This window comes from Varanus komodoensis, unplaced genomic scaffold (assembly GCF_004798865.1).
Source record: "Varanus komodoensis strain SLA01 unplaced genomic scaffold, ASM479886v1 scaffold81, whole genome shotgun sequence".
In the NCBI taxonomy this organism is placed as follows: domain Eukaryota; kingdom Metazoa; phylum Chordata; class Lepidosauria; order Squamata; family Varanidae; genus Varanus; species Varanus komodoensis.
The window spans coordinates 246,651-269,693 of record NW_025336495.1 but is presented as its reverse complement, the minus strand read 5'-3'; the positions used below and the strand labels follow the sequence as shown (position 1 = coordinate 269,693).

The 23,043-nt window shown below is 58.0% G+C and overlaps 1 protein-coding gene across 3 annotated transcripts in view; it reads right to left on the bottom strand.

Annotated features, from left to right (window-relative positions):
* Positions 1–5,176: 5,176 nt before the first annotated feature.
* The window catches only part of HIP1 (huntingtin interacting protein 1), a 48,641-nt gene continuing 30,774 nt past the window's right edge, over positions 5,177–23,043 (bottom strand). For all 3 annotated transcript variants that reach the window (XM_044456119.1, XM_044456120.1, XM_044456118.1), the window contains exons 11-31: positions 22,875–23,009; positions 21,405–21,502; positions 17,579–17,651; positions 16,955–17,138; positions 15,902–15,990; positions 14,617–14,733; positions 14,354–14,455; positions 13,798–13,992; positions 13,175–13,322; positions 11,586–11,672; positions 10,995–11,102; positions 10,762–10,898; positions 10,472–10,582; positions 9,713–9,771; positions 8,982–9,075; positions 8,788–8,888; positions 8,538–8,643; positions 7,773–7,896; positions 7,428–7,489; positions 7,217–7,334; positions 5,177–5,926 (exon numbers count right to left, since the gene is read on the bottom strand). In XM_044456119.1, coding sequence (XP_044312054.1) covers positions 5,907–5,926; positions 7,217–7,334; positions 7,428–7,489; positions 7,773–7,896; positions 8,538–8,643; positions 8,788–8,888; positions 8,982–9,075; positions 9,713–9,771; positions 10,472–10,582; positions 10,762–10,898; positions 10,995–11,102; positions 11,586–11,672; positions 13,175–13,322; positions 13,798–13,992; positions 14,354–14,455; positions 14,617–14,733; positions 15,902–15,990; positions 16,955–17,138; positions 17,579–17,651; positions 21,405–21,502; positions 22,875–23,009 — 2,268 coding nt within the window. In that variant the 3' untranslated portion in view covers positions 5,177–5,906. The remainder of the gene's footprint in view (positions 5,927–7,216; positions 7,335–7,427; positions 7,490–7,772; positions 7,897–8,537; positions 8,644–8,787; positions 8,889–8,981; positions 9,076–9,712; positions 9,772–10,471; positions 10,583–10,761; positions 10,899–10,994; positions 11,103–11,585; positions 11,673–13,174; positions 13,323–13,797; positions 13,993–14,353; positions 14,456–14,616; positions 14,734–15,901; positions 15,991–16,954; positions 17,139–17,578; positions 17,652–21,404; positions 21,503–22,874; positions 23,010–23,043) is intronic.

Here is a 23,043-nt window from a genome sequence, read left to right as displayed (position 1 = left end):
TCGCGCCTCGCCGCCTCCGTCCGGCGTGGCCCGCGCCCGCGCTTGCGCGGACGGGCGGCGCAGGGGCCGACGGGGCGCGTGCGCGGAAGGGAAGCGAAGGGAAGGCAAGGCAGGGCGCGCGCGTGCGGCGCGGCGGGGCGGGGCTGGCGCGCGGCAGCCTCGCTGCGGGCCCGTTTCCCGCCGGGCCTGCTGGCCTGTGCCCCGGACACGCCCGCACCCGGGGTTCCCCCGGCCACTTCCCGCGGGCCGAAGCAGGACCAGAGCAATGGAAGTGTGACCTAGAAATCCGAGCTCTATACATAACGGGTTCTGCGGGCGCGGGGACGGGCGGAGGCAAAAGCAATGCAAACCCTGATCTGTGAAACTGCAAACACAGTGTTCAGCCTGCTGTTGACACGCACCCCGAGATCCCTTTCACAAGTGCTGCTCTGCAGCCCCTCGTCCCCCGTCCTTTACCTGTGCCACCTATTCCTGCGTCTCAGGTGCAAGACGTTGCGCTTACCCACGTCGGTGTGGGCCTGTTGTCCCTGAACCACTTCCACAGCCTGACCTGATCCTTGTGGATCTCGATCATCTGCTCCTCAGTTGTGGCCACTGTCCCCACTTTGGTATCATCTGCAAATTTAGTCAGCAGTCTGGTTATCTCCTTCTACATGTCATTGATAAAAAGGTTGAACAGAACCTGTCCCAGAACTGAGCCCTGGGGAACTCCACTCATCACTGGCTGCCATCCTGATGATTCCCCACTGATAGTCACCTCCTGCTTCCGGTCCATTAACCATGCCCTCATCCAGCAGACGGCATCGATCTATTCCAAAGCTCAACAATTTCTCGACTAGGATATCAAGTGGAACTTTGTCAAAGGCCTTGCTGAAATCGAGGTAAACCACATCTACTGTCCCCCCACAATCTAGCCACCTCAGGACCTTATCATAGAATTCCACGAGGTTCATCTGGCAGGATCTGTTTTTACAGAATCTGTGCTGTGTGGATGCTAACCTTCCATCCCTATTTAGGGTTTCTGGAGCTTCCCCTATTATGGGCCTTTCTATTGTCTTTCCCAGAATGGATGTAATGCCAACCAGCCTGTTTCCCTTTTTGAAGACTGGAACCACTGATCCCACCCTCCAATCCTCCGGATCGTCTTTGGTTTTCCATGAGGCCCCAAAAATGTAGGCCAACTGATCCAAGAGCACCCCTGCCAACTCCTTAACCCATATGTATAACCCATCGGGGCCCGGTGCCTTTGTAAGATCCAAAGCCTTGAGGTGCTCTTCAATTTCTTGTGAGGTGACTCCAATTTGGGCCCCCATAACCCCAGCCTCATTTAGCCCTCCAGGTAGAACTCTCCCAACCTTCTCTGGGGAGAACACAGATGCAAAATAATTTAACATCTATGCTTGTTCTCTCAGATCAGTCATCGGATCCCTTCCCTTTTAAGTGTTTCCACCACTTCTCTCTCCTTTCTCCTCATATTTACATGAAGGTGGAAGCCCTTTTGTGAGAAATGAAAAATTACTGTTACTAAGTGGTAAGGTGAAAACCGAAGAAAGGGTGGAATAAAGGGCTAGGGTAGGATCATTGAAGTCCCCGAAGGCCAAAGGGCCTGAGGATAGAACCATGTAGATAGTTGTAGTAAAAGTAATAGTGCTTCTTACATCAAAGTCCTGAAGAACACCAGAGGGGGTAAAGTTGGGGTGCAGTGGTAAAACTGGCACCTTTAGTGGAAGAGAGCAGGAAATTGATTGCCTTTTACAACGGGCCGTAATGAGCCTGGAGGAAGGCCTGTTCGTCCAATCTCATCCTCCCACAAGATGTGGGAAATGAGTGGGCATCAAGTGAGAGGCTACAAGGCCAAGCCGACCTGTTGAACTCTTAGAAGGTAGTGCGCCTGCTTAATGGGCCCATGAATAGTAACTGACACACCTCTCATAGGTAATGGGCTCATTAGCATGAACATGGGACGCATGAGCAGGAGGGGGAACATATCAAGGAGTGGTATGATGCAGGCGGACGGCGAAGATTGTAAACTCTTAGTAACCCAGCCAATGGGAGAAGAGGCAGGGTCTGCGAGCCGGGACAAGGGAATAAAAAGCAATGTCTTGTGTGTAAACAGCGCGCTACCTGTGTGGTGGGCGCCCGCTCTTGCAAGAACGTATTAAACTATTACTGCTTGGTACTTTGCCTCCCGGATCATCACTGCTTGGATGTAATTCCTTACACTTTCTTGTGATTCCTAGCAAGTCCCAGCTCATAATCAGCCTTAGCTTTGCAAAGAATCCTTCTGGATTGTGCCGCCTCTTCCTGGTATACCTTTTGTCCACTTGCCCCAGTCTACTTCATTCACTTGTTCTCACGTTGCCTCTTCCTTCTCATCCCTCTTACTACCTCTCTTCACATCCAAAAAGCTGAAGGCTGCAACAAAATGTCTAACTGTGGCAAACCTTCCAGAAATGTGCCCTATTTGACAGCTGGGCAGTTCGTAAGACATTAAGACATGCTTTCTACTCTGGCCCAGCAATGCAGAGAGAGAGATGCAAGAACCCATGAGGTGAGCAAGGAACCGAGAACCAAGATCTGGTGCCACAGGTAGAACACGAACAGGCGGCGGGGGCCTCCCTGCCATTCCTGCTCGGGCGACGACGCTCTGCCGCGACGCAACCCCACCTCATGCCTCGCGAAGTGTGAAGATGCGTTCAGCATGCCCACGCCCCAGGAGAGCGCCGCACTCCTGTGTCAGCGAGCGTCTGTGGGCACCAGCATCTCAGTCCGCTGAGGCAGAGGCAAGCCGAATGAGCAGGCTAGGGGAGGGTTTGGCATTTCAGCTCCTGCCCGAGCGCTCATGTCACGCCGGAGCCTCTTTTGCCATCAACAAAATACGCTTGCATAGCTTGAGTTTTGAGCTGCAGGCATTTTCTTTTGGAATCGTGAGCTTTTTCCACAGAACTGCACATTTTGTGTTTGACGGTTATTTTTTATATAGCTAAAAAATGAAATGAAATAACCGGGCTGGTGCAGGAGAAAAAAAATCCAAAATTTGTGACTGAGCAATACCTTTATTTAGGACCCACCAAAATTCCTGAAAATTGTGCAAGCTTTCAGGTTCTCCAGAACTCTTCATCAGAATGGTGGCACAAAACCAGGGAACAATCACATTCAAAACTGTCCAGGTGTTCTGGGAAGCCAGCGGTATCTTCCAGATGTATTTGTCTACAACAGCTATACACCACCACCACCACTGTTAAGCTTTGGCAGGTTTGCCACTGGGGATGGTGGAAGTTGCAGCCCAATACATCTGGAAGGCACTAAATTGTGAAGGCAGGTTTACGCTGCAGGCGTGAGGCGTTGCAGCTGTAAGAGCTGCTCCCTCCCTCGTGGGCAGGAATCATCCCTGCCATCCTGGCTTGGTCCTCTGATGTCGCCGTTGCTGTAGCCAAAAAACGGCATGCCAGAAGCAGCACTGCCACCTGCCTTCTAAAACACAGATCCCGCAGAAATGGGTTGAAATATTTATTTAAAAATTGAAAACACACATTCAACTCCGTACAAAGGAAAACTGTAGGGAATACAATAATTAAAAGCTTCACTGGGAAAAAGAGCTGGCTGCCTGGATTGATTAGAAGGGACCCAGGCCCATGGTGAGCATCTCTTTTCTTCTGCTCTTTTTCTCCTTCACTTAAGGGAATCTTCTCTAATGGAAGTTTGTTCAGCTGCAAAGCACACCCCCTGCCCCCAATTTGGAAAAGTAAAAAAGAGGAGGAGGAGCAAGCCCCGTGAAAGTCACTTTCCTGGCAAAATAGAGATCACTCTGGCTTGCCCCGCCTTCTTCCTTTCTTGTCTCCAATGCACACGGCCCATCAGCCTGCAAACCTGAGGTAGTTTGGGGGCACAGGGGGCACAGAAGGGTTGTCCCCGGAAGGCTAATGTGCCAGCACCGCAGACATGCCTTCTCCTCCTCCTGTGCTGCAACAGCAGGGCTGTCCCCGCTGGAGAGGCAGGTCGGCCGGCAGGCAGGCAGGCAGCGGCCGAAGGGCCCCGTTCGAGCGAGCGGTGGCAAGAGCAGGGGCTGTTTGGTTTGTGGGCAGCCAGCCAGGTGGCAAGAAGGCCTGGGGTGTGACAGGCACCGGTTCGATAGGCTGTTGGTCTGAACAACCGTTTCTGGGGGGTGGGGACTGCTACAGCACGCAGGCAGATGTACGTCTGCAGAGAGCCTGGTCTTCTGCCCACCCTTCTCCCCGGATGGCAGTGTGTGACACGCAGGCTCAGCACTGATGGTTTGGGGGCAATGGCAGAGGGGCACCAGGACACCTCCTTCGGGGAACAAATTAGGCCCACTAGGCGTCCCCCTCCTCGGAAGGCAGGGCTGAGGTGTCTGGTCCTGCCCCCTCAAAGAGCTGGCAATGGGCCCAGCACGCTCAGGGCCCCGAGTGGCACTTGCGGTGCCCCCAGAGACCACGGCAGGCCGTGTGGGGCAGGCGGCCTGGGCGCTCGTGCTAAGGCCACGGGCTGCACGGGCTGGGCTGGCCTGCCCGGGGCAAGGGTGAGGCAGCTGCAGCCAAGGCGACAGACGGACTGTCCTTCAGGCTGTGAAGACGCACGCTGGAGCATTCCTTGCCAGCTTTTCTCCGGGGGGTTCATGTGCCCACACGGAGTTGCTTCTTGCTGTCTAGCCAGTGAAAATGCCGGCAAGGAATGGTGGAATTCAGAAAGACACTCTGCATTTGATTGCCTTTGAGCACTGCGATGCCACAGCCAGGCCTCTTTGCTCAGGCCTTCCTCTGGGGCAGTGTTCTGCCCAGCACAGGTGCCGCTCAGCTCCCCTTCAGTGGAGTGAGAACAGAGCTGGCAAAGGGTGCCCTGTACTTGGGCACCAGCACCAATTATTCCCCTTCTTTTGGGAGCATTCTTGCAGGTTCGTGGTGACTGGGAGATGCCTGAGGCAGGTGTGGGCAGGTGTGCGAGGGAAACAGGATCTGCCAGACCATCCCAGATGACTTGGCAGCCTAGTGCCCCTGCCCGTTCCTGAGCCTGATGGGCCAAGATGGCACAGTGAGAACAGGCCCACTGCCCTTAGATGACCGAGCTTGCTCAGTGTGGGGAGCAGCCAGAGCCCCAGGCAGCCCCCCACACAAAGGGCCCCATTGGCCTTGCACCCCCCTGTCCTCCCCCCCCCCCGGATCTGCAGCTGCTTATTGCTGGCTATGCACACAGTGAACTACCCAGAAGCAGCAGGAAAGGGCTTGCTGGAAAGGGCGGCAGCAGGGGCAGCGGGGCAGAAGCACAGCTCCCTGGCCCGGGAAATCCCTCCCTTCAAGCAGAAGCCTGCCAGGTCTGCGGCGGGGCGGGGCGGGGCAGGCCGCATCAGCCCACCTCCGGCACAGACTGGCCCTTGCAAAGAGACTCCGCATTCGCTAGCCCTGTAATCTGCCTTGTCCCTTACAATCTCAGCATCTCCTGCCCCCATCCTGGCCCCGAGGACAAGATGAGGCAGCCGAGCAGAGAAGGACCACCGCCGCCGACCCTGGGCTGGGCAACAGCAATGCCAGCAGCTCAACGGCTGTGCGAGTCAGGAAGCAACCAGGGCCAGGGAGGAGGAAAGGAATCCAGCTCTGCAGAAGTGCTGCCAAGCTTGAACATCTCACACGAAAACAGAGTTGGTGGCTGTGGCAGGGCAGCCCTTTGAATGCTGCTGCTGCTGCTGCTGCTGCTGCTGCGGCTGCGGGGAGGGGGGCGTAGCTTCCTCTCCCCCCGTCTTTGCTGCTACCTTCTTAGCTTGCAGGATGCCTGGCCCCAGCGTGGCCGGCCCCAGGAGGAATGTCTTCTTGGCGAGCACAGGCGTTGCAGTATGTTCCAAATGAGTTCATCAGCATTTGTGTGCAGAAGAAGCCTCTCCTCTGGCTGCCTCCTCAGGGAGCTACAAGCGCACCTAAGCACAGAGGCAGAGAGGAATGGAGCCGCCGGCAGCCTTTCCACTTGGGCTCCACCTACTCTTCTCCTGGGTTTTATAGCTTGCCGAGCTGAGGAGGCCAAAGGGGAAGACGACCGCAATGGAAGGGCATGATTTAAAGCAGGGGTCCTCAAACTGTTCCACTCGGGGGCCAGTTGAAAGCTGCTGGTGCTGGGCGGGCCAGAAAGGTGGTGCCGGTGGGGCGTGTGGTGAGGCAAGGTGAGGTGAGGGGCAGGCGGCCTCCCGTGGCGAGGGGAGGGGGGCACAGGCGTGGGCGGGCAGGCACTGCGGGGCGGGCACACAAGGCAGTGGCTTGCCCGGTTGAAGGTGGCTTTCTCCGAGCGAGCAAACCGCTGCCTCCTGCGCACAGGGCGAGGTGGGCGGCGGCGGGCAGGTGGGCGCGGGCACGGCAGGTCCAAACGGGCATGGCGGACGGATTCAATGGGCATGGTGGGCCGGATCCAGTCCCCAGGCTGTAGTTTGAGGACCCGTGACTGAAAGGGGTTGGCTTCTGCAAACCTGCCTGGGGCATCCTGAGTGTGATATGCTGACAGAGCCTTAAAGGCTCCAGCCGTTTCCACCGCTCCTACACTTTTTGGCTTGTCCAAACAAAAGGGGCATCCATAGTACCCCCTTTCTACAAACCCCAGATCAAGGCCATAGTCAAAGGGAGAAACAGGAGAAAGCTTCTAATTATTCTAACATGGATGCCAGGAAGTACTTCCCCACGGTTGGGACCCCCAGGGTATGGGTGGGCTTCCACAGGAGGTGGCTGAGGCCCCATCGGTGAGAGTGTTCAAGGTCAGGCTGGACAGGCACATGGTAGGCGTGTCATGAGCACAGCGGGCTGGAGCCAGGGGTCAGACTAGATGGCCCAGGAGACCCCTTCTGCCTCGCTCTGTTTCTATGTTCTAGGTTTCCATTTGGAGCTTCCACCCGCTACCTCCCACCCGCAACCTGAAGCTGCTTCAGGCCAACCCTTTAGTCCCTTTGGTTTAGCGATACAACCCTTTAGTCAGGTGCACAAACTAGGAGAGAGAGAGCTCAAGACCCCCGGACTGCTGTCTCCTGTCGCAAAGGTCTCTCCAGTCCCACAGCTCAGGAGCCAGGATGCACATGCCTTCCAATGCCGTTTGCTCCTCCTGCCCCCCCTTCAGTGTTCCGAGAGGCAGCGAACCGCACCAGGGCCAGCGAGTCTATGACTGCGCTGGCCCACGACCCCAGTGCCGCGTGGCACGCAAGCCCGTGGGCCTGCGGATTGCAACTCACCATTCTCATCCTCGTCCCAGCCTTCAGCCACGCCTGCCAGCTCGTAGTGCTTCTTGCGGAGCTCGCCCAGGCGCTGGCGCTCCTTCTGCAGCTGGCTCTCCAGCTCCAGCACTCGCACCTGGCAGGGGGCAGAGGGGCACCCATGCTGCAACACTGCCTCCCAGGCACCCTGCCATTCCCGCTGCTTTGCCTCCCGCCCCCAGCCCTGTACCTGGGAGTCCATTTCTTGGCGCTTGATCTGCATCAGCGTTATGGCCGAAAAGTCCATGCTGTCTGCAAAGGAAATCAACACACAAGGAATCCTTGGTGGCACCTGCCCTGCCCTGCCCTGCCCTGCCCTGCCCTGCCCATGTGGCTGTCAAGTGGAGCTGTGTCCATGGAACATGAGCAAAATGCAGAGTAAGCAGGAGGAGGCCACTACACCTAATGAGAAACATGCTAGGCCTTCATTGCTCACCTTCGGAGAACAGGTGCTCGAGCAGGAAAAGCGGACTCCCAAAATTAACTGGGCTGCCGTTGTGGTGGTGGTGGGGGCGGGGGGTGCTCAGAAACATACCTGTCTCCTGAATTTGTGACCTGGCTGACTTGGTGGAGGCCACCAGCCTGGCTGTCGCTTGATTGACTCCGCGGGAGGCAACCTGGAGCTTGCTGAGGTTTGCGCTGTCTTTATCTGCTTTCACCTGACATACCAAACAGAGGGAATCAGATGCTTCTTCCCAAGTGGGAGGGAAGCATTCTGCCCCCCAAAGAACCCACAACATGCGCTTCCAGGGGGCTCATGCAGTACAGCTTCTGCCAGAAAAGCTGAGTCTCCAACCACCACCGTCTGACATGGGACCATCCTGCTCCAAGGCAGCTGACCACAGAAGCCCTTCTTTCTGCCGGGTCTCCCCCATTCCCATACCAATCGCACTTTTTGTGGACGAGAGATTCCTCTGGAATGTTGAGACACTCGGCTTGCCATTCCAGAGAAGTCTGCTACAACACGGATGGAGAGCATTCAGAGCAGAAGCCACCCTAGCAGCCGATGTGGAGGCAGCTACATGCCGTTCGATGAGAAAATGGCACCAGAACACAAACTGGGCCTATCTGAAAAGCAACTGCCAGCCTGCTCGGCTCAGGGGCTTGTCAGCAGTGACGGCTGAAAAAGAAAGGGAGGCGGTCTGCCCCAGACTAGCAACTGTGCATTCCGACCTTCCAGGAAAGCCCTCTGCCCTTTTGCCTTGTCATTTCTCTCAGGGGCTTGCAATGTGACTGGCCAGTGGACACCCCCCCCCCACCTCTACGCTCCACAGCTCAGGGTCCCTGTGAGGAGCCTTACCTTTGAGGCAGCAACCAACTGAGCTGTGCTTGCCGCAATTTCATGTGAGCAGACCATGAGCTCCTCAAACTTCCCTTGGCCTTGGATGACAAGGTCAGCTGCATCTCTGGAAAAAGGCAGAAGTCATGTTGGATCTTTTCCTCCCGCACTGCAAGCCACAACCCCTCGCGGGATTGTCTGGGGGCCTGGCCGTTCCGACACACCCGTGCAGTCACTTAGGGATGACCGCTCTCCTGTCCCGGGCACTTACACCATCACTGTCGCTCCCCAGCCGACAGCCTTCGAGGCAGAGATGAGGCCCTCCGTCCAGCGGGAATTCCTGGCATAGAATTCTTTGGGGGAGGCAGCTCCCTGGATGACACGAAGGCACAAAAGACACTGAGCAGCAGGCACCAACCGCAGGCGTGCCGAGACTGATGAAGGGCAAGGCCGGTGCTGACTCACCCTTCCACTCTCCACGATCTCTTGCTGGAGCTCCTTGGAAGCCTCCACCAGAGCCTGGATGGCTTGCATTAGGTCTGTGCAGGAGCCGAGGATCCTGCAAGACAGAACGACACAGGAAGCAGGGGGTGCAGGGCAGTCCAGCCCAAGCGTGTGGATGCTGCTTCCGAGAGGCAAGGGGCCTCCTTGTGCGGGAAGCATCGCAGGCAGGCAAGGAGCAGCAGGGCCCCGGGAGAGACCGGGTGGCCTCGCTCTCTCCTGGCAGAGCTCGGGGACTGGCATGAGCGAGCAGGAGTGTGTCCGTGGATTGCAGGCGTGGCAGGGATGACGCCGGGGCGGGGAGCCTGCTCGCAGCGCCCCAGAAAGGCTCCGCCGCAGCACAAGAGGACCCCTTGATTAGAATCTGACCCAGGAGATGTCAGGGACCCTCTTGCTCCAGGATGTCCCTCCTCGAAGAAATGCAGCCCACTCTTCCCTGTTCTGGGTTGAGAGAGTGCAAGAACAGCAAGGGAGTCAGAAGGGGGAACGGACTGGCTGCCATTGGCCTGCCTCTTCCTTCACGCATCCACGCCATCACCAGAGGGGTCTGGGAGCCCCGAGGGCACCACTGGAGCAGACACAGGACGAACGGGTGGTCGGTGGGGCCTCTCCCTGCCTCCCTCCCTCTCCTGCAGCACCAGCGTGGCAGGTCAGTGTCACGAGCAGCCAGGGGAGCGCCTGCCTGCTGCACCTACCTCTCGTTGACCTCCAGCTTGACTCCAGAGTCTCCTGCCCGGGACTTGCTCAGCATCTCCTGTGTGAAGTGGGGGAGGAGGGTGTCAAGTGGCACCGCAGAGAGGGCCTGGAGGAGGGCCTTCTCTGTGGTGGCGCCCCACCTATGGAATGCGCTCCCCAGAGAGGTCCGCCTGGCGCCGCCGTTATTTGTTTTTCAGCGCCAGGCGAAGACCTTTTTATTTAAAACTTATTTTAATTGTTAATTTATTATGTATTTTTAGGATTTTAAATTTTATGCCAAGATGTTACCAAGCTTTTTAATTAATTGTACTAACTGTTATTTATATGTTTTACTTATGTTGTGAGCTGCCCCGAGGCTTTGTTGTGATGGGGGTGGCATAGAAATGTTTTAAACAAAGAAACAAACAAATAAGTAAGTGCAGCCAGCTCAGCCAGGTCCCCCAAGAAGCAGGAGGGGGCTCAGTGCCAGTGGCTGCCCGGCAAGGCTTTACTGGGCAGGTGTGGGTTGACAGGGGCTCTAGACGACTCGACTGTTCCCGTTTCCCCAACACTTCTCTCTTCTTTATTACTGCAGAAAATCCACTCAGGAGGGAGAGACGGAAAAGCTGGACGAGGCCTTCAGCAGGCCCCTCTGCAGTGTGCCCGAGACCCAAGGGCCGGTCCCACGTGGCAGCGCCCTGGCCAGGCGCATGGGCTGCTCATCCTGACACTCCCCCAGGGCAGCGGGCAACACGGGTGTCCCTAACCCTAACTCTCACCTCGATCCGGGCTGCCGCCGTCTCGATGGCTGCTGCCGTGGCGGCCATCTCCCTGTCCACCAGGTCCCCCAGCTGCTCCTGCTCGATGTCCAGGCCCCTGGGGCGCAGATCCTGCAACGGCAGAGGGCTAATCCAGAGACAGGAATCCCTCCTGCCTGCTACCCCCTCCCACAAGATCCGCGAGAGGAAGCGGCGCTCACGGTCCTCCACAGAAGTGGGGTTAACCTCGAAGGCTCACCGAGCCCCGCTCTGCGACAGGCAGGGCCCTTCCCGCTCGGTGCGGGCCTCACCTCTCCGATGGCAGAGATCCTGCGCAGGAAGTTCCTGACGGCCGTGCAGTCAGCGCTTCCCGAAGCAGCTCTGTCCTTCAGGGCGCCCAGGTAGGCCAGGGCCTCACTCCCACACCGTTTGCAGGCCTCCAACAGCACTAGGAACGTGCAGAGGGCGGTGGTCTCTGCTCAGGGGCCTGGCCCAGGCAGGCCCTGTGCCCGTCCCCCATCCCTCGCCTTGCAGGGACACTCACGGTCAGCAGACTCCAGGGGGGCCATGTGCGACGTCGCGCTTGCCTGCAGGATGGTGTCGCCCATCAGGTGAGCAAAAAGCATCACGCACGGCAAAAGGCTGCTGACATCTGAGGGCAAACGCGGAGCGCGTGAGTGCTGGGAAGCCCCGGCCAGAGCCCCACCTTTGGACGCAGAGCACAGGGCTGGCGCCCACACGGCCGTGCTTTCATGGCACCACCCCTGCCTCATTCACAGCAGGCGCCCCAGACAGCGTGGTCTTCCATGCACGCCCCTCCCATTTTTCTACTGCTTCTTCTGTCTATTCCTTTAAAAAAGTGTTCCTTTTTCTCACTGAGGAGAAAAAGAAGAGCTGGAAAGTGCCTCTGGATTGCTGGCACGTGGAAGCGGGCTGAGATCCCTTAATATACCACAAGAAACAGGCTATTGTGGCTTGTGTGGCTAAGGTCTGCTTTCCCCTCCATGATACAGCACGGGGGCCAAAACACTGCTGCAGATGGCGGGGGGGGGGGCGCTCCCGAAGATTCTTGGGCTTAGTCACTTCGGCGTGGGAGCTGCTGTCTGGCCCCCTACTGTGGCTACAAGGGCCTCACCTGACTGGTCAGCAAGGTACTGGTTGTGGGCGGCCTCGAGCTGCTCTGTGCTCTTCAAAGCTGTGCGTGTCCTGGACAGAAGGTAATCTACACAGTGCATGAAAGAAAGGATGAGCATTAAACAAGCCCCCCCCCCCCCCCCCCCCCCCGCGCACTGCCTCGACTCCCCAGTCACCCTCTCCTTGCTCTGGGGTGGATTTTTCTAATGAGGGAGCGCTGGAAGGCAGCAGATCAAGGGCACTGCTGGGCTGAGGTGGCTTGCGCCCAACACCTCTCCAGGCTCCCATGCATGTCTGTCTGCATGGCCAAGTTGCTGTGCTACTCACAGGCGTTCATCTGGAACCTTCCGGACTAGAGCCATGCTGTAATGCAGACCTGGTTACCTGATGGAGCGCTTACATCCATATATGCCCGGCAGCCCCTTGAGATCTGCGGGAGAGGCCCTTCTCCGGGAACTCTCCGTGAAAGAAATTAGGAGGGTGGGTACTCGGAGGAGGGCTTTCTCTGCAGGGGTGCCTAAGTTATGGAATGCGCTCCCCAGAGAGGTTCGCCTGGCGCCGTCGTTATTTGTTTTTTGGCACCAGGCGAAGACCTTTTTATTTAAGCGGCATTTTAATTGTTAATATTATTGGATTTTATCTGGCCAGGGTGGCTTATTTTATATTGGTATTTTTGCATTTTTAACTTAATGTTTGTATTTTTTAATTTAATGTTATAATTATTATTTTTTTTAACTTAACGTTGTAAGCCGCCCCGAGGCTTCGGCGAATGGGGCGGCATAAAAATGTTTTAATAAATAAATAAATAAATAAAGACCTGCCAGCCCAGAATCCGCACCTTTGAGAAAGCAAGGCAGCCGCGATGGCCGCATCGGACGGACACCGTTCTTGCACCATAAAGCATCTCCTCCTTCTGCGGCTGAACAGATCCCTTCCTTTCCCTCTAGCAGGCTCTTTTGAATTGTGCTTCAAATTTGCCAAGGGGACAAAGGTGAGAAGTGGATCTTCCCACCGTGTGCGACGTCTGCTGGCAGGCAAGCACATGCCCCCGATTCTTGCTCCTCCCCAGCAAAGCACGATGGAAAGGGACAGGTTCCCTCCGTCCTGGTCATCTTATTGCTTCCCCGGCTGCTCGAGGCAGTTGCACTGAACGTGCCCGAAGCCTTTGAGCACCTTCCTCTACCCCTGAGCAACTGCCGCACTGCACAGAGACCACGCCTCTGTCCAGCGGCTCCTTCTTCCATCCCTATTTCGGCGCAAGCTTCCAGCCAGGCAGGGGGAGAGCCCTCCTCCCCTCCCTCTAGCCCTTCTGCAGTAGCAGTGTTGGGCTTAGGTGAAAAGCAGAGGACAGGCTGAGGCCGAGCCAAATGGAGCTTGGAGCTGGGGTGGCAGCTCCCAGGTAACTGGATAAAGATACCCGATGTGGGGAGGAGGGCATTCACCCCCGACCGACGCTGGCCAAACAGCGCAGAGGAGCTGGGGGACCTCGTGCCCTCGGGCTGCCACGAAGACTGGCGCTGCGTATGCACAGACCGCCCGGAATTCTCCGTGAAGGGAGCGTGGAAGGAGCGGCGGCTGCGGCTGGCTCACCTGCAGAGCTCGTGCAGCGGGCATGCGTGGGGTCCTCCAGCTGGTTCAGCGCGGCCTGCACGATCTGCTCAGCCTCCCGCACAGCACAAGCCAGGAGGGCAAACTGCTTGTCCAGGAGCTGCTGCTTCAGGGCCTGCACGCTCCTCTCCTGAGGACGAAGGAGGAGCGCCGTGAGATGGGAGACGGGCACCTGCCTTGGGGCTAGCTGCTCTCAAGACCAGGCAGGCAAAGCTGAGCAGCTGCGCTGCAGGCTGAGAAATGGCCTCTGTATGCACAGCACGGTGCTCAAACGGCACAGGGCGCCTCAGGTACGCCTCAACTCCCCAGACGGTGCACTTCAAGCATTTGCAGAATGCTGCTTTCGCTGCGAAACAGAAGGCAGTGGTAAACGCTGGCAGCACACCAAGGTTCCCTGGGCAGAAACACCAGCCAAAAGACGTATCAGCTGGACCTCCCACCCTTCAACCCAATGGAACGGGACATTGCCTTTCGGAGACCCTAAATCCCACCTCCCCAGGAAATTGGGGTCTACACCAACCTCCTGCCCCACAGCCTCCCAAGAGTCCTTCTTGCAGGTGAACCCACAGGCACACCCTGGCAAAGCCTTTCCCGGCTGATTTTACCGTCTCGCTGAGGCAGCTCTGCAGCTCCAGAATTCTCCCGCTGCTGCTCTGCTTCTCTTCCTCCAGGGTGGCCTTCAGCTGCTCCGCTTCCGCCTGCAAGGCCGCCACCTGCTCCTCACACCGGGCCACAGTCTGGGTCAGGGCAGCGCTCTCCTGCTGTAGCCCAGCCAGCTGGATGCTACACTCGGCTTTGGACTAGGAGAGGGGGGAGGGGAGGGGAGGAGAGGAGAGGACTTCTTGGCTTCTCTACAACTACATTCAGTTCCACAAGACAGACCCCGCAATAAGACCCGCTGTGACCCCCAGGGGCCTGCAGGCTCTTGCCCCAGCTGGGCACCCCAGTTTCGAAGCCCTCCCCAGTTCCCTTGCTTCTGCGCCTGCCCCATGCGACAGCTGCGGGTGCTGCAGTGCCCACAGCCCTGCCCCTGATGGCCCGGGAGGACAGCAGGGACCTCGCGGGCAAGAGGTTTGCTGAGCCGTGAACAGCCACTTCCCTGCAGAGCGATGTGGAAACGCTTCCCACAGCTGCTGGGAAGGCGCTGCAGAAGTGTCTCACCTGCGCACTGGATGCGATGCTACTCTGCAGGGCCTGAACCTCCTGCTTGCTGGCAGTGAGCTCCCTCTTCAGTGCTGCCAAGACTTCCGCCTGCTCCTGCGTCTGCATAGGATCCAAAGCACCGAGGAGCACCGGCACGCTCACCCAGCCAGCTCCCCCGCTCCCCACAGCTCTCCCTTGTCAGCCTGTCCCTCTTGGCCGCGAGAATGATGCCCCTGCTGCCAAGGTCAAGGAGGGTGCCCCCACCTGCCTTCCTGACTCACCTTCCTCTGAGCCTGCTCACTCAGCTGCTGGAAAGAATCCTCCAGCTCCTTCTTGTCTCGCTCTGCATCTCCTTGCACCTGCCTTGCCAGAGTCACCTGCTTGGTGACTTCTGCGTTCTAAGGAAAAGGAGCAGGAGCAAAAGGGAAGACGGGCAGGCGGCACACCTGTCGCTGCCGTTCTTCAAGTGCTCACCTGTGCCTTCGCGCATACGGGTGCCGCGCCTGCGCAGGGTCCCATCTGGGCAGCCTTCTCTAGCTTAGCCTAGAACTTTCCAAAGCCCGTCCCCTGCCCCCATTGTATAAATGGGCAGGTGCCTGCCATTTTGTCAGGCCAATTGGAGACTGGTGCTGGCCCTATTAGTGCTACGTCGATCGGTAGGAAAAGGAGCAGAAGCAGGAAAAGTCGGCTCTTGGCAGAGCAGCAGAGGCTGGGAGAGTGTGCAGAGGATGGCCAGGGACTGGAGAAGGCAAGGCAGGAGCTGAGCGGGGGGGAGGGCGGGCAGGAGCAGCAGCAACGGGAAACGGAGGCTTTCGTTCATTGGTACAACTGTTCTGGCAAAGGGCGTCCTCCTTTCTATAACGTGGAGCCCTGCAAGCTTTCCTTAACCCCAGAACCTTTGTCTACACAGATGCACAGCAGGAACACCTCCTGTCTGTGTTCTGTCTTGCCGGGAGAGCCCAGGAGCCATGCCAGCATCCCAGAGTTGTCTCCTCTGCCTCTCAGCTTCTGGCCGGCATCTGAGACCCTTCAGACTGCTTTCGGATGACAGGCCAAGCAAACATGCCTGCTCAGGGCAACACACAGCAGCCCGGCTCTCAGCAGCAGCAGGCTGCCTTGCTTCTTCTGGCAGCTGACATTCCACACCACGATGCAGAAATATCAGAACACCCTTCACTGGGAATTCAGCCACTGACTGGTCTGTATTTGGCCCAGAAGGCTCCTCGATTTCTCATGCGGGCAAGACAACAGTTAGTACTGAATTGTAACTGGGAATGCTTCCAGGCACGGCTTTGATCGTGGCGTTCGCCCTGCTTCATTCTTATCTTCCGCTTACTGCCCTCCCGTGCTTTCCCGTGGCTTCTCCCATCTCTTTGCTTGCCGCAGATAATCCATCACGAAAAAGAGGATCGACTGGCTGCGCAAGGTCTCCTCAGTGGTCATGACTGAGCCCTCTCTCCAGAAGCCCTCTAGGTCAACAGGCTCTGGGGGTACTTCTGTGGGTCCCTAGGGATCCCTCCCGGGTTGTGCAGCAGAGGAAGAAGAAGGGCTGGCACGCAGCGTTACCTTGCGCAGGAGGTCCGCGTGGTTCTGCACTAGCTCGCTGTACTTTTCCTTGAGTTTTGTGTAGCGCTGCTCTGTGGCTTGTGCCTTCCCTGGAACAAAAGCAGATGCGGCTGACCTGGGACTCCAAAGGAGAAGCCCCCTGGCAGTTCAAGCCCAGCTCTGCCCTTGAAGGGAGAACAGGCAGGGGCCCTCCCTCCCCATGGTGGAGGAACAGCCCAGAGGGACGGACGGACGCACACATGCCCCGTGCGCCCCACTGAGCACTGAGAGGGCCTGCTTCACAGCCTTCTTCAAGGGCTCTGCTTGCCCTGCACGGGGCAGAGGGGGAGGCAGCCTTGCGTGCTGCCGTGCAATTGTTCGGAAACTCCTCTGCTGCAGTTTAAGGAAGCATCGCTCTCAACAAAGATGCGTGCCTTGCTCTTTAAATACGGGCTGGGTGAGCTGGGCCGACTGGCTGGATGATTGTGGGTGAGGCAGCCCCACAAATACCAAACTTATGCTTTTGGTCTGCCTCTTTCATATGCACGTTTTGCATGGCTGCAAACAGAGGCTAGAGCCAGAACAGGCCTCAAGAGGAACATCAGAAGCTGCTTCATCCTGGGTCAGACCTCTTGTCCAGCTACGCCAGCAGTGTCAGCACAGCTGGCAGAAGAGGCTCTCCAGGGCTTCAGACAAGACTCCTTCCTACCCCTCCTTAAAGATGCAGTCCAAGACTGAATGTAGGGCCCTCGGAAAGCAAGGCCACTGCTCATGGTCATTCTCCTGATGACAACGCAAGTTTCTAGATGTCGCAGTTCTGAGGAAAGGCAGGGACTCTTCACAAGAATTAAGCCAGACGCTCCCTCGGCCTCAGGGGAGTCCTTGGTCCATTCAGTCTGGCATTGCCAACAGTGACCGGCAGCCACAGCTCTCCCTTCGCAGCGAGAGGCGGGCATTTCCCCACTCTGACTTGGAAATGCCGCTTGGGATTAAACTGGGACCCGCTGGAGGCGGCGCCCTCCCCACCCCTCTGCCTGGCCTGCGCTGCCCTCCCTCGCCCCTCCCCTTACTCACTCTCAAACTCGGTGAGGCTGCGCTGGGCCTTCTCGGTGTCTTCGTGCCGCTTCTTCAGCTCGTCCATCTCTGCGCGCAGGAAGTCGCTCTCGTCCAGCGCCTGCTGCTTCAGGTGCTGCTGCTCCGCCAGCTCCGCCTCCAGCTCGCTCACGCGCCCCTTCAGCTGCATCGTCAGGCGGTGGCTCTGTGGTTCCACAACCGCAGAGAGCGCTCGGTGGGCTGCGGCCAGCCTCGCCGGGCTGGAGCGCAGAACCGAGCGCCACGGGCCATCCTGGCAGGCGGCACGTGAGAGGCCGCCCCGTCTCGGGACTCTATAGCCACGGTATCCGGAAAAGGCCTCTCCCCGCCCTGCGCTTTCACCGGGTGCAGATGGCACACACGACTGCAGGACGAGCCACACGCCAGCAACCCCAGCCGGCCCCTCACTGGCCTGGAGCAGTCTGAGCAGTCCGGGCTGTGGCCGCTGATCAGCACTACCCTAAAGGCACACCGGCCGGTGGCGGGCAGATGCAGACCCCGATGCTTTTCCTGCGCGCCCCGTGGCCCTCGGCAAAGCGACCGTGCAGGTGAGGCCGGTGTGTGCCAGGCTGGGCTCGGGGGAGGCGCACAGGGACTCGCACGCACCTCTGCCTTGTAGTTCTTCAGCTCATCTTTAAGGAGGCTGATCTCCCGGTGCAGCCGCTCAATAAGGCGGTCCCTGGAGGCAGAGGGAGAGGCTTCTGTCATCTGGTGGCACACAAATGCTCTTCTTGGCCTGCCAGGAGGCTGGCTAGCCGGAGAGAGGCTCCCCGTGTCCGGGTCGTGTGGGAGGATCCTGGGCTTTAAGAGGAGGCAACAGCCCAGTGCCTCTCCACCCGGCTCCTGACTAGAAAGCCGCTGAGCTGCTCACGCTCCCCACGTCAAGCGCCACAGGCATCCTGAACTACAGGGGTCCCACGGAATCCAGGAGAGAGAGCAAGAAATGTTGCACAAAAAGAAACAGATGCAGTAATAAAAACAGCAAACTCTCACAAACGAACAGACACCACCAGAAGGCTACAACTGAAACACAAAACTGCGGAAAAAATCCCGCCTGATAAATACAATCTGGGAAAGGCCAAAGCAAACAAGTAGGTTTTTGGGGCCTTTCTGAAATCTGCAGAACACCAAAAACCTTCATTCAGGAAAGGTATGTCCTCCTCGAAAAAGCCCTGCAGATGCCCTGCCAAGGGGAGCAAGGAAGACGGGCTTCTCCTGCCAGTTGGACAGCGCAGGCAGGCGGCCACGGGGGGAGGACGATCCCGCACAGAATTCGATCCCCAGTTGTTTAAGACTTTAAATATCAAAAGCAGCACTTTGAATTGGCCTTGGACATGCCCTGGCGACGAAGCGCAGCTGCTGCTTTCCATGATCCGATGGCCTCCCTACAGTGATGCTCGGGCAGCTGTACTTTGCGCCAGCTGAGGTTTCCTGGCAGGGTTCAGCAGCGGCCCCCCGGGCAGCACAGTCCAGCCGGGTGTCGCTAGTGCGCGGAGAACGAGGCTGGGCCTGTGCATGTTGGAAAGGGCTGCAGCTGCTGTACTGGCTAAGCCAGTAACACACGCCTGGAAACAGCTGGAACAGCTTCTGCCTGAAACGCTGGGCAGCTGCCGCCACCAGTCAGTGCGGACAATGTTGCCTCAGACAGAAGAAGGGTTCGATTCAAGGCAGGGCAGCTCCCAGCGCCCCTCCTGGCTCGCCACCTGCACTCACCAGTGAAGACTGGGCACAGAAACGTCGAGAGGAGCTGGGCTGGGTGGTTTCCATGACGAGGGCAGCTGGCTCCTTGTTTTGCAAGTGAAGAATACATGGCCTGTTCTAGCACTGGACTTGGCACTGGCAGCACCACCACCCACGGGACTCCAGGAGATTCCGTACGAACACACCCTGCTGAATCAGGCCCACGGGCTATCCAGCCGAGTGCCCTAGTTCACCCAGTGGCAAGCCAGCTGCCCACTGGATCCCTTGCGCAGAAGGCTGCAAGACCTCCCTCTGCCCACACTCCTCAGCAACATCCCGCCTCAAGTAATGGAGGGAGCTCACAGCCATGGACAGCCTCCTCCCCCAGGAACTTGTCCAATGTCACTTCGACCCACAGGGCGCCTGGCACCACAGCCACTGCAAGGCTGGCCAGGCTGCCGAGATGGGCACTGATCAGCTGGGCTGAAGGTGTCATGCCCCCAAGCTACCCCCCCCCGACAGCTTTTGCTTGGCAGCCTCGGAGGTTCGCTCCATTTGCAAGACGTTTGCACCATCTTTTGCCAAGAGCTCTGGCTGCATCTGGTTTCGGAGAAGCGAGGAGCCATCTTTACCTGGGATTCTCTCACCCATCACTGTCCCAGGGCACGGAAAGAGGAAGCAGGCTGCTGGAGTCACCGGCAGGGCACTGCCAGGTGCCCGGGCCGACTCGTGCGGGGTCTGAGGCTTCAGGACACTTTTGCCCGAAGGCCTCCGCAGAGTCGGGGCAACCAGAAGGAGACGCTGCGGTTCCTCACACCGGCAGTCAGTTGCCTCGGGGCGCTTAGTGCAGGCTTCTTCTGTGCACGAGGGCCATTCCGAGGGAGGTGGCTGCAGGAGGACAGTGTTGCAGCCACACGCTTTGCCTTTGCCTTTTCCCCCACGGACAGAGCCCTGGATGGGTCGTCCTCTCAGTGGCAGAGGACCCCCAGGTTCTTCCTGCCACCATCGCATCCCAGCAGAGACAGCCAGGGTGCCATTTTGTACATCAGGGCTCACATTCGGTGCCTCCAGGTATGCACACACAGGGAGAACCTTGGGATGTACCTGAAGCGGCTGCTAAGCTGTCTCCAAAGCAGGGCTGGGGAACCTCTGGCCAGGAGGCCTGATCCAGCCCGAGAAGTTCCCCATCCGGCCTATAAAGCCGCCCTGGATTCCTCCAGGGAATGATGCTGGGCCTCTAAATCCCCATCGGGGTGAATCTACAATTCAAGACTGCAGAGGAAAATTGCTGGGAGACGATTGTATACCAAGGAGACGGGGGGTGTAATTGCCCTTCTAGTCCTGCCTCACCTTTGGAGGCTCAGCTGAGGCCCTCTGGCATGCGAGGGAAGCAAGCCGCGTGTTAGTTAGGATGGTAGAGCACTGGAATGCAGGAAAGTAAACAGCGGAGGAGCTTCTCACCGTGAGCGCCGGGAACAGCAGGTGTGCCTAGTTAACTGTGTTGACGTAGTTTTCTACAGCAAGTACCACTCTTAGATTTAGGATAGAGAAAGTAGCCTTGCGGCCCTGCCCGAGTGATCTCCATTGTGAGATCTAGCTGAGCAAGGAAGGTGCCACACGCCGGCTAAGAATTGGGGCTTTTCCCTTGTCATTCGTGAGGGGGAGCTTCTAATGGCTGATAGAGGAAAGCCAGCTTACTTGGTAGTGTATTTCCTTTTCCATGTTATTATGTCTGTTTACATTGTAGTGCCTGTTTTAGAATAAAATCTTTAGACTTTAATCCACCTGTGTGCACACTGCTTCTGGATCCAAAATGAACCTTTTGCCCATGGCAAAACAAAGAACAGGGCAGGTTCCCCTGCAGCCTCCCAGCTGATATGCAGAGCAATCCAGAGGTGGCAGCCAGGAAGTGGGGTGCGAGAAGCCCGAGCGCTGGGTGGTGCCGAGTCAAGACCAGAGGCGGCTTCAGAACTCCCTCTGCTGGTCAGAACCAGCACAGCGGCCCTGGCAGTTGCAGGGTTACTCACTCCCCCATCTGCCACCGCCTTCGGGGCTCTCATGAGCGCCACCTGGGAGCCCGGGGGAAGAACTGTACAAGAACTGGCTCTTCCCCTCAGAAGATGCCTTGGCAACGAGGTGTCTACTGCATTGCTGAAGCAGTCCTGGTCTGCTGGCCATCTGGACTTGCTCCTGGAACTCTGCCTGGCTTCCTGCTCCAGCTCCAGTCCTCCAAGTGCCTGCTCCCCTTGGTATGTCTTCTCAGTTTCCCGGCTCCTGGCTTGTCAGGCCACGCTTGCCTCATGAATGGACGCTGCCTTGCGCTTCAGCTCCCGGCTCTGCTGTTGGGACTGTGCCTTTGGACTGACCCTTGAGCCCATCCCGGTTGCCTGGGTCCCGGTGGTTCTGCCCGTTAGTCAGCCGCCCACGCCCCAAGCACTGACATGCTGCTGGGAACAGCTTCTCCCAGCAACGGCTGTGTCTCCCTCCGTGCACAAACCTGTCCACCTGAAGGGTGGCAAAGAGTGTGCGAGGAGAGCATGGGAGAGGCACCTCTGCTCCGCACCAGCTCAGGCGTGGCCTCCAGCAGCACAGCGAGGAGCATAAAGGAAGCCTGGGCGGGGGGTGACGGGCCTTCACCTCCAGGAGTGCAGCCGTCACGCCGTGACCTGCGGGTAGGGGCAATGGCTGCCACTTGAGAACGGTCCCCCCGCCCAAGCCACAAAAGAACAGCGGGAGGCGGGCTGCCACTCACTTGTCATCCTTGGTCATCCCGTTCTGGCTGTTGAAGTTGAAAGGATCGCTGCTGAAAGAACTCCCAAAGATGTCATCAAACCTGTTGTCGGCGAGGCTCTGGAAGGAAAGGTGGAGGATGTCAGGCCACGCGAGGCCACGTGAGCCTCGCTCAGCCTCCACAGTGTGCAGAGAGATGCCCCTCGCACGTGGGCGCCGAGTCGCAGCTGTGAGTGCGGTGCAAACAAATCCAGTAAGTGAGTAAGTTCAGGGGTGGGGTGGCGTTCCTGTGCTCCCTTGATGGCCGGGGCAGGGGTGGGGAGAGAGCGTGGTAGGCACCGCCTGGGCAACTGCACAGAAGTGCCGCTTTAAGTTCTGTGCTGAATATGGACGTTGTTCAACCGTGAGGCCAAACTCCCTGGCCGGACTTTCTGCGTCCTGAAAGGGGCGAAGAGATTCCAGGACTGTTGGTGAGCTGGGCTGTTGCGCTTTCGGGTCTGCTGCAAGCTGTCCCCACCTCCGCTGACTTGGCTGGTCCCAGCAGGGCAGAGTGGCCTCCCCTGGCCTGATTACCCAGCAGCCTCCTGGGCCTGCTGTGGGCAGCGTGCCACCCAGGCAGGGGTGTCCCAGAGGGGTCACACTGATGGCGCGGGGGTGCCCCTTCGGGATGCTTTGTCCCACCCACTTGCCACTTAGGATCTTAAGTGCTTCTGTGGTCATATACCTGGGGCTTTACCTATGAGGCAAGTGGGGAGGTGGTGGGGGTCCCTGTCCGTGTAGGAAGAGGTCGAGGGAGGTGTGGCACTGAGAGAAGGGCTGGCCAGGCAGGAGGGATGCAGGCCAGAAAGCTAATGGCTGCACCGCGCTCCGGGTCTCCTCGCGACTGCAGTTTCGGCGATTGGCATGTCAGTCTTCCCACGGGTCTCTGGATGCTGTTTTCAAGTGCCAGGTTGGTGCAGAATAAGATCTCTTTATTCATGGTTTAGGAGTGCGTGAGGTGCTGAACTGGTGTGTGTAACGGGCCTGGGCAGGTGGGCAGGGTGAAGCCCGCCTCCTCCAGTTGTGCCCACCAGGGGACTTGGCTCACCATCGGGGCAGACTTGAGGCTCGTGGGGCTGGGAGTTGCCACAGTCTGTAAGAATTCTGCCCCTGTCTGTCTGACGGCCTGCCATGTTTGCTCCTTATGACGAGCCAGTGGGGCAGGTGGAGGATTTGGCTGGCGTGCCTCCCACACTGCCACCTCCCTGAGCTGATGGCGGTGCTGACGTTGGAGTCACCCGGCCTGTTGGTCCAGGGAGACTTCAACATTCACCCAAGGGGTTGGAGATGCCCTATTTGGGAAGGTCCAGGATTTCAGTCAAAAGAACATCTCACGTAAGAATATGGCGTGAGCAGCTGAGACGGAGACGGGAACCCAAAGGATTGCCACCCTCTCTCAGGCTGCACCCAAAAGTCCAAGGCCTGCCAGCAACTCCACCCCGGTTCAGTTCACCTGCTGTGCAGTGGCTTCCATCTCCACAAGATCCATGATCGGTTCACTGTCGGGGGACGAGGCTTCCACAGGGATGACGACAACCGGGCTGATGTGCTCAGAGAGTGCTGATGCCCGCAGGAAGTTGGGAGGGTTCTGGGGGAAGGAAAGAGGGATGTAGCTGGGATAC